We start from the raw sequence: 10,737 nt of genomic DNA, 5'->3' as shown, positions 1-10,737 counted from the left end.
AAAGTGTAGCAAACAGTGCAGTTTGAAATAAAGCCCATAAAATGAGACTATAGTATTATCTCCATGATAGATGTGCCGGTTGTTGTTATTGGACGAGGTTGTAAAGATCTGTATCCATCCACGTGGCAGCAGAGCGAAATCAGTCTGTTAGAGAAAATGATCATTGTGTTCATCTGTGCGCTCGATTTGCCAGAATATGATACAAGGAGATGCTGTTTTTGTTTACGAGCTCTCCAGGCAGGAAAGGCTTGAGCTCAGCTACTGCTGAAGGATCAGCAGGGCAGATGCTTTGTGACAGACAGGCTTGACCTCCTCCTTGGGGATTACCACGTCTTTCATCATCTAAATGTGACTAATGGCTTATTCCTGTGCCAACAACGCGTTTGTCTTAAATGCCTTAAAAAACACCAGCTCTATTGCCCTGTCGTTGTGTTTTTTATTCTAGATAATTGACTTCTCGTTCTGCGCCGTGGTCAGCTTTCCAGGTTTTGTGAGTTACTTTCCCATTTGATTCTGCTATGTTTCTTTTCAGCAACGCTGTCTTTGCCCTTTCCCATAGTTATTTTTTAGTTCTGAGTAAAATCTTTTGATTTTTTTTCTTTTCTAGTTTCTAGCATGTTTTTTTTCTGTGTATGAGCTGCTTTATGCAGATCCTTCCACACATCATATGGGTTTTTACCCAAATTTACATACAAATGGAAAACTCTGACAGCTGGTACAATGATTCTTTAAATCCCTTTTTCTCTTACTCATCCCATTTGAAATATGAGGCTTTTGGGCCATCCTCAGTGTCTTTTCTCTCTCTAGGTTTCAGAGGCTTGTTTATACACCTGCAACACACAATCGGCTGTTTGCAAGCCTTGTTGTTGACTACAAATAGTATCTGTTACTTGTGGACACCTTCCTTTGTTTGACATTGTGAAAAGGAGAAACTTAATCATCTAGTTTTCAGTAGCTATATACATGTATCACAGAAAGAAGGGTTTTCCCCACAAGTGATGGGTTATAGGAATTATCAGGATGCGTTTTCACAGATGAGATGACACCAAAGCTCTGCTAGCATGTCTTTCTTTTCTCAGTTCTTCGGGTGAGTTTGAAAGGTCTCAACTCTTCCCCTCAGGACTGAAAAAAAAGCTCTCTGATCTGTTGCAGATATGAAATATCGAGGTAAGCTTTTCCTTCATTTCGCAACAGCTGCTTTTAGTTGTGTGACTGCAGATTTGATCTACTATCTTTTTACTGTTGACAGCTGTTTTGCCCCTTGCTGCTGTAATTATTGTCCTCCTAATCACATGGGGAATATCCATCAATTCATCCGTAGCACAGGAGAGAGAAAGGAATACTCTCGGTGAGATGTTTTGCTTATTAAATCCGGAGCTACAGCTTTTTAGTGACAGTTTATGCCTGCTGTCTCCACCATACTGTCTCATTTCTTTCAACTTAGGGTTTTATAACGCAGATCAAGTCAAAGCGAATCTCAAACAATGTCTTTTTAGCAACATTGTACAAAGTATTTATTTCTCACATGTCATTATCTGAGTTTAAATATGGTAAAATCACAGTATTCCTGCTGTAAAATCTTTTCTGTGCCTTTTTAGCTCCACCTACGTCTGTGCCAAAGTGCAGCCTCTCAAGAGTGTGTCCACCCAACCATATTGCTTTACGTATCAGGAGCGGCGCCGCTGATATTGTCGGGCCAACAGTCTGTTTTGATGGCAAAATGTATGTATTCATTTGGTAACACCTGAATTAACAGAGTACTTTAAAAAAAAAAAACAAGATTCTGCAGTGAAACTGAACCCTGTCAGTGCTTCAACAGCATAATGAGTCATGCACTGAATAACGTGGGACCAGGGCTAAACATTGCAGTGATAAATGGTGAGTATAATACTCAGACCTCTCATAAACATGCATAAACATTGAAAAAATGAACTGGTAAAATAGTCTTTTAAAGATTCGTAATAACCAATAATAGTAGCTTAATAATAATATTAATAATAATACCATAATTCTAACTTGGAAATAGCTGGTCTGGAGTCTTAGTGTTTTTATGTGCCATGCAAAAGTCTTGCACATTCTCTTATTTCTTTATATCTTCCAGCGAATCAAACATTCTTTAAACTTTTAAAAGTGCTCTTGAGCAATAGTTTTCCAGGATTTCTGAAGATTTTTCAAAGTTTATCATTTATCAACAGTCTAGACTTTGTACCTGAGCATTTTCAGAGGAATGTTTGTTTGTTAAGCACCGACCTATGATTCATTCAAGCATAAAAAAAGGCACCTAACATAACAGACAACTTAGCGAGGAAACAATTTTAAATGATAACTTTGGGGACTTTGTTACTAGCAGCCTGTTGCAAAAAAAATCAGTCAATAATGAAAAAACACCCACAAAAAAACCTGTATTTTTGCATCTGCAAAGTCATTAGCAAAACACTATTAGTAGAAACTGTGGCATATCTTGGCATAGTGTGCAGCGTGTGCTTTAAGGGTTTTTGGACAAGTGGAGGAGAAAGGAAGAAAGAGATTTTATAAGAGATAAAAATCTGACACAGGACCTGATAGATGCATCTACGCCTTCATCAGACAGATCTGAATGTGTGGCTGTGGAGATGAATCCAAATTTGAAATATGTGATTCAAATCATTGTCAGTAAGTACAGAGGAGGTCAGGAGAGAGGTACAATAGTGAATGCCAACAGCCATTTTTAAAACAAGACGGAGGCTCTGTTTTGATTTGGAGCTGCGTTTCGGTCAATGGCGTTGGAGAGATCATGTCAAGATTTGTGGAATTCTTAACCCAGAAAAAAAGCGATCTACTGCGCAATACTGTCTGAAAAGTGTCCCACAGTGACAATGATCCCAAACACACTGGCGATACATAAAAAGCATACCTGGATAGAAAAACACTATCAGTCATGGACTGGCCATCTGTTTTTTTTCACAGAACTCAACACATCACTGCATCTATTTCCATTCTTCCTTGCAAAATAGGAAGAATTGCATTGTGACTCTAGATTTTGTGCAGAACTGCATGCATAATATTCTTCTGTCTGTTATTATTATAATTATTTTGATCAATGCAATTTTTTAATCATAGGTGAAACTGGAGTTGTAGAAAAATCTGTCTGTCTTAACATGAAAACAGGAGGTAAGCGCTTTTCTTTCTTTAAATCTTCTAATCAAGTTTTTGATTTAATCTTGTAAGGGAGCTTTGACTTTCTTTTTTTTTTTTTTTTTTTTTTCAATTTTATACTCTGACAAAAGACCCAAAAGACATCCTTGCACACCTGAAGAAGATAAAACGTGGAATGATCGTTTTGGTGGCCTCCTTTGATGATGTCACACAAAAGTAAGTCCATATCTAAGTTATTCAACATTTAAAACAAATTTAATGTCACAAAATGTGACCCGCTCTACTACTTTGTGGCAGAATGACAAATGAAATGAGGGAGATATTCAGTGAAATGGGAAGCACTTTGATCAGGTCTGTGAAGCGCAGAGACAGCTGGGTGTTTGCTGGAAGAGCAGGCACAAAAATCAAAAGCCTCTTTGAGAAGGTTAGTGAACCTGTTAAGTGCAGTTTCATTTGTTCTATTTGTGTCAGAAAAGACCATCTATTTTAAAATCTGCTGCCTGGAAGGGGAAAAATGATAAAAACAACCGTTCTCTTCTCCTCTGTTCATCTGTCAGCAAGCTGTTAATGATGAAAAAAACAACATTTATGGAGGATGGCCAGAGATGGTGGAGGTGGGCGGCTGTTTCCCAAGAGTCTTCAGCGACTGACTGACTGACTTACATAAACATTAATTAACATGAACTGTAAAAAGTGACTGCATTTTTTTTAATGGCAAAACATACCTGTCTATAATTTCAGCAAAAGCACATATTAATATTTTCCCTACATCACATGGTAGAGATCACCTGTGGATCATCGGCGAGGAAAGATGATTACGTGACTTTGAAGATGGCATGGTTGTTGGTCTATTTCAGAAACTGCTGATCTACTGGGATTTTCCCACACAACCATCTCTAGGGTTTCCAGAGAATGCTCCAAAAAAGAAAAATTATGAATGGCCAAACTGCTTTGAGGTGATAGGAGCTCAAATAACCATCCATTATAGTCAAGATATGCACAAAAATACACAGTGCATTGAATCCAGAAACAGATGGGCTGCAGCAGCAGAAGAAGACCACACCAGCTGCTGTCAACTAAGACCTGGAAACTGAAGCTGCAGTTTGCTTATGTAATACTATGCATGAGTATCAATTTCTGCTGAAACCTGCAGATGGGAGCGTGAGAATTTGACCTAAATAACATGAAAGCATGGGTCCATCCTGTCTTGTTTCAGTGGCTCAGGCTGCTGCTGGTGTAATGGTGTTTATTTTGTTGTCACACTTTGGGCTCCTTAAACACCACAGCCCACCTAAGAATTGTCGACCGTGTCCATCCCTTTATGACCGCGGTGCCTCCATCTTCTGATGGCTGCTTCCAGCAGAATAACGCACCATGTCACAAAGCTCAGAACTCACTGTCATGGTTTTTTGACCTTGACAGTAAGTTCACTGTACTATAATGGCCTGCCAGTCCAATCCTTCAAGGATTAGTATTTCTTCCCCCGTTGATATTCCTTGATATTTTTATCCTAATGAAAGCTCCAAGTATAGATTAGTGATTGTGGGCTGTATAGTAAATGTTCAAATAGTAGAAGTCAAGTTACTGAGTACTGTGCACATATCTCTTACTAATGGCCTTGAAACACTTTTGTTCCTTTACAACAAAGCTGCTTTACCACTAGACTAATTACTTTGGTCCAGTGGTTCAAAGCATACAGCGACGGCTCCTGTAAGGGGGTCACAAGTTTAAATGTGACAGATTAGAAAATGATTAATGGGACAGAGAAGAAGTAGTTCTGTTCTCTTGTAATTTTATAGACTTTTCCCCGAGCCTTGTGTGGTTAATTTAAAATCTTAAATCTTTTTAGCTAAATCCATCCAGCCATCCATTCATCCATTTAGCCGGCCTATGGCAGTGCTTTAAAATAAACAGTCCAATAAAATGCGTGTATACAAATTTACTTAAATACAGCACTTAATGAGTAGGTATAGAGTTAAATGTTTTGGCTTTTTTTGCTGAACACCTTTAGTCTGCTCAACAGGAGCTTTTCTCGGTAGAGGCTTCCCTCTGGTCCAAACACAGGGCACTTTCCTCCCTCTGTGGCATTCTTGGCTGCTGGAGCAGAGAGAGAGGGGGTAACCTCAAATTATTGCTGAAACCCCGTAAAGTGTGAACTAACGGAATCTGTGCAAGCACCAAATCTGGACTCACTCTGAAGACATGGGAGTCACTCATGGGAAGAAGGTAAGTTTGTCGTTATCGTCCTAATTTTCATTTAAAGTACTTTGGGAGCATCAGGAGGTGTGCGCGCGTGCATGTGTGTGTGTGTGTTTGTGTGTGTAAGTGGTATTTTCAGAATTCAAATGTTGTAAGTGACACAACCTGTCACTTACAATACTGTAAGTTATTTATATTTACCAAAGTATAACTTTACTGCTATCCTTAAATTGGTTTTCCTTTTGCTTTTAAAATAAAGTTCCGTCTGTAATACTCGATATATACTTTGCTATTACCTGGTTATAACTTTGTTTTGCTTAGTTATTACCTCGTCACTGTACTTTGGTATCATTGTGTTATTACTGAGCTTGACATGAAGTGCTCACAGCTTTTGTCCTACAGTACCATTTTTCCTGTGGCAGATTTTTCTCTTACTGACATCTCTCGTTTTTGTTACCCATTGCTCAAAGGCAGTGAATGCTTAAACAAATATTGGTTTTTATATCCAACTGAAAAAATGCACTCTGAAAAATGCACTCTGAGAAGCTGCCCTTGGAGACTGTTTATCCTGTCATGTCCTATTAATTCTTCTCCCTACAATATCCACTGTGTGAGCTTTACAAAACAAGACCCCCCCCCCTGAAAAAAACAGTGGCTAGCAGCAATTTGTCATTAAAATGTATTCATTCCTCATCTAGATTCCCTCTCATTCTGACAATTTACTGTCATCTTGTATTTTTTCCATTTATTTGGATATTGTTGCTGGAATTTGATCACATTGAGCATTCAAATTCTTTTTTTTTTTTGCCTGTTTAAATGTAGCTCAAATGTCACTATGGCAAGCTGGAAAGCTCCGAAGTAGCAGACAGTTTTCAAACAAAAAAGGTTTTATGCTACCATGCATGCTTTTCCTGCATATTTATGAAATACTTCAGTAAGCAACAAAAACAGTTCAGAGCTGAAAGAACTGTTTATTCAGCTGTCCAGACTGATTCACAGAGGATAATGATTCTTGTCCCAGCTATTAATTCTGCTTAAATTCCAGCAAGCAAATAACTCAGTGGGAATTAACTGTGTTTTGTTTGATCCTGTCATTAATGAGGTGGCAGCCTTCCACCTCAACAGTAAGGGTTCTCGCTTCACTGGACATGTGTAAGGAGCTGACACTTCATTTGTCTGTCAGCATCATAATGCAGCTTTGTGTTTGTGCTATTTCCAATAAGATGCAGTGTTGACTCGACTTGGAGATTTCTATTTGTTTCCTTTTCTCTGTGCTGCTTTTATTTTTGCATGTACGTATCTATAAAACAGCAATATTTGTCTGGGGGATGTTGGTATCTCTAGGATGTATTATTTCCTTTCCCCCCCACCTTTTTCTGTTGACAGAGAGATCTTCAGCATTTTCCAGGTAGAGATGAGACACAGTTTCATTTGTATGGTGAGGAAATATCAGAGTGATGTTGTATATCCTGTCTAGTTGAAATACTGTTGTAATATATAGATTATAAATTTGTTGTTTTAACAGTAAAACATTTTTACCTCATTAAAGCTTGTTGTAAATGTGTCTGGCAAACCTTAGAGTGAGTTTGGTATGTAAAACTGAATCTTACAAATCTGAGGCAGAATTCCACCCAGAAATCATCTTGATAGGAAAACATATTTATGTAAACTGTTTGTTCCCTTTAGCCTCCATGATGCAGACTCATCAAACCAAACTTGAAGGCCGATTTTCAGAGCTTCAGGCTTTTCCATCCCAAATGCAGAATGAGGAGGAGAGCAGTAATCTAATCAGACCCCTAAAAGCTACTAGTGCGATAACTGCCCTGGAGAGCCACCGGGAGCTGCATAAGGAACTGCAGATGACCCACAAGAGGTTGGGCAGAGAGATTAAAGGTCAGAAATGCTCATACTCCAGTGTCATTGCGTGCATAAACCATTAAGTGTGTCTGTGTGCCTGAAAGGAAGAGAGTGTCTCAAGAAGGAAAGACTGAACTCCAGCGAGTTCTGGAAAAAAGGAAATGGGAACAAAGATTGAAAGCGAGCAGGGATCAAGAGGAGGCAAAGAAGAAGACATCAGAGCTACACCAAGAGCTGCTGAAAAGACAACAGAGGCTTGAAAATGTGAGCACAGGACACACAGCATTTTTTCTTTTATACATTTACTCATGAATATTCTTGTTACACATACACACACACAAGCATGTCTGCTTTGCTATCCTCGTGGGGACATCCCATTGACATAATGCTCTCCCTAGCTGCCACTTACCCTAACCCTAACCATCAAAAATGAATGCCTAAACCTAACCCTTAGCCTAAAGCTAAACATAACCTAATTGTAACCCTGACACTAAAACCACATTTTGAGTCTCAAAAATGGCTTCAACCTTGTGAGGACAGCCACTTTTGTCCTCACGTTATTGTTGGTCCCCACAACTATGGCAACACTCCAATTTTTGGTCCTCACAAAGATGTCTAAACAGGTACACATACACAGGTATATCACACTCACCAGCTACTTTGTTAGGTACACCTTCTTATTGCAGCTACTCAGTACATTTAGGCATGTAGATATCAAGACAACCTGATGACGTGCATCAGCACAGGGAAGAAGGCTGATTCAAGTGACGTTGAATGTGGTGTGGTGGGTGGTGCCAGGCAGAGTGGTCTGAGTATTTCAGAAACTGCTAATCTGCTCAGATGTTCTTGCACAACTCTAAGGTTTGCAGAGAATGAAAAAGAGAGGTCAGGGGAGAATGGGTGGACTGCTTCGAGCTTAGAGTGGGCAACAGTTACTCAAACAACCAAGGTATGGAGAAGAGCATAACTGAATGCATCAAACCTTGGAGCAGGTGGGCTTCAGCAGCAGAAGACCATGGTGGGTGCCACTCCTATCAAGCAAAGAACAGGAAACTGAGGCTACAATTTCCATGTACTCAACAGAAAATCTTGGTTTCTGCTACAACATTTTGGTCATAGGGTCAGATTTGGCATAAACAACATGATAGCAGGGATCCATCCTGCCTTGTATCAATGATTCAGCCCGCTGATGGTGGTGTAATGGAGTGCAGATGATTTTCTCGGCACACTTTGAGCATCATTTAAGCAACACAGACTATCTGAGTGCTGTTACTGACCATAATCATTCTTTTATGACCACAGTGTGCTCATCTTCTGATGCCCTAATTCCAACAGGATAACACACCATGTCATAAAACTCAAATCATCACAAACTGGTTTCTTGAACATTGACATCGACTTCACTGTACTCAAATGACCTCCACAGTCACCATATCTCAGTCCAATATAGCACCTTTGGGATGTGGTGGAATGGAAAAAGTCATATCATGGATGTGACAAATCTGCAGCCACTGTGTGATGCTATCATGTCAATAGGAAGCCAAATCTCTGAGGAATGTTTACAGCACCTTGTTGAGTCTGTGCCATGATGGACTAAGGTAGTTCAGAAGGCAAAAGAGGGTCCAACCCAGTGCTAGCAAGGTGTACCTAACAACACGGGCGATCGTGGCTCAAGAGTTGGGAGTTCGCCTTGTAATCGGAAGGTTGCCGGTTTGAGCCCCGGCTTGGACAGTCTCGGTCGTTGTGTCCTTGGGCAAGACACTTCACCCGTTGCCTACTGGTGGTGGTCAGAGGGCCCGGTGGCGCCAGTGTCCGGCAGCCTCGCCTCTGTCAGTGCACCCCAGGGTGGCTGTGGCTACAATGTAGCTTGCCATCACCAGTGTGTGAATGTGTGTGTGAATGGGTGGATGACTGGATATGTAAAGCGCTTTGGGGTCCTTAGGGACTAGTAAAGCGCTATATAAATACAGGCCATTTACAGGCCAATAATGTTTTCTGTAATCATGGAAATATAAAGAAACAGAACATTAAGTTGTTCTGCATACAGCCAGTTGAGGGCAGTCTAGTCCACTCTGGAGTCCAATAGCGCAACAAATCTGTTTCTCTGCTGGACAGTTTACCTTTGTTTAGCATTAGCTTCTAGCTACATGGCCTAACAGTGAATCAGTAATCACTGATGATTTCAAATATGTCATATCTATGCAATGTTATGCAATATAAATATCAATATGACCTTTTTTAAATATTTTGTCACAAATAAAAGATCCTGCAAAAGGTTTAAACAAAGGACTCAGTTGCAAAAGGAAAATAAGAAAAAAGAAATAGACACAGTGGGTGTATTATAGTCTTGGTGTTACAATAACGAGGCACTTTTAAATGTGTAAATGTAATTCTTTCAGCCAGAAGAGATGGAGGTTATTTTTCAGTACAGTTCATGAAATCTGTAAAATATATAGAATCTCTGCCTGTCAAATAAATGTAATTGTGTAAAGTCAACATACTGAGTAAAGGCTTCGCCTCTGAATTCTACTAAATTCATGCATAAGAAGGAAACAATGAGAGCACATACACTGTGTACATTATGTCTGCACTCAGTTAAATGTACTTAAGCTTAATTCCATGAATGTATTTAGGTAATTCACTACAGTTTATATGATTTGTGTCATTTCTAAGTTGTTTTCTCTTTTCTCCACAGCTGGAAAAAGATCAGAAAGTTAAACAAGAAGAACCAGAGTTCATCCAAGTCAAAGAGAGACTGAGGAAGACTGCAGTGCCCTGTACAAGGGCAAAAGAAGTGTGACCGTTTTATAACTACGTGTGTGTTTTGTATTCACAGTCGGTGCAATTGACTGTTGGGAATAACTGACCTGGTGAAGGATTCTTCTGCTATAAATAGAATAGATAGATAATACAGCTCAATGCTCATGATCGAGGCGACACCTTCTGGTCAAGTGGAGACACGTCATCACTGTGAATAGTGTCTTTTGTGTTTTTGTTTTTCTTCTCAATACTTTGGTTAAATGTGACTTAGAGCAAAACGTTCAGTAAAAAAAGAAAACTATAAAAAATTGTATTGTATACAGACATTGTTGATTCTTTTTTCTCCAGCAGCACAATTTATTAGGTGTTTATTTTGTCCATTTAATCCATAATAAAACATTTTTTACATGCTTTCTATCTACATTCTTACTGTGTGCAGAATTTTTGACATTCATATTATTATCTGAAAGAAGAACCTCATACCATACATACTGTATACTAGACGAGCAAACATGTACATTTGTGATTAATGTTACCACTGACAATTACTCTAGATCTGTAGATATGAAATATACTTTAAATACTTTTTAATCAAACGAATTTGATCGTGGTTATTTTAAAAGTTGTAATTTTGTAGTATTGAGATTGGCGAGTTAAGAAGCACCGCATTTAAAAAAGTGAATGCATTGCCTTTTGCAGACTATTTGGAATCAGCACACTTTACATTTCTACAGTTTCACCTGAAATCTTTCAGAAACCTGGTTATTATATTATGACAGAACACAC

General features: G+C 39.1%; 1 protein-coding gene across 1 annotated transcript; it reads left to right on the top strand.

Annotated features, from left to right (window-relative positions):
- The first annotated feature begins 3,781 nt into the window (after nucleotides 1-3,781).
- Nucleotides 3,782-10,362, top strand: LOC101478194 (protein FAM107B). Its single transcript, XM_014412956.3, has 5 exons — nucleotides 3,782-5,361; nucleotides 6,721-6,772; nucleotides 7,021-7,207; nucleotides 7,296-7,455; nucleotides 9,887-10,362. The coding sequence occupies exons 1-5, from the start codon at nucleotides 5,338-5,340 to the stop codon at nucleotides 9,989-9,991; spliced, it is 528 nt and encodes a 175-aa protein (XP_014268442.2). The 5' UTR covers nucleotides 3,782-5,337; the 3' UTR covers nucleotides 9,992-10,362.
- Nucleotides 10,363-10,737: the final 375 nt, after the last annotated feature.

This window comes from Maylandia zebra, linkage group LG5, assembly GCF_041146795.1.
Source record: "Maylandia zebra isolate NMK-2024a linkage group LG5, Mzebra_GT3a, whole genome shotgun sequence".
Taxonomy (NCBI): Eukaryota; Metazoa; Chordata; class Actinopteri; order Cichliformes; family Cichlidae; genus Maylandia; species Maylandia zebra.
The sequence above is the reverse complement of the archived record's forward strand: the minus strand, read 5'-3'. Positions and strand labels throughout refer to the sequence as shown.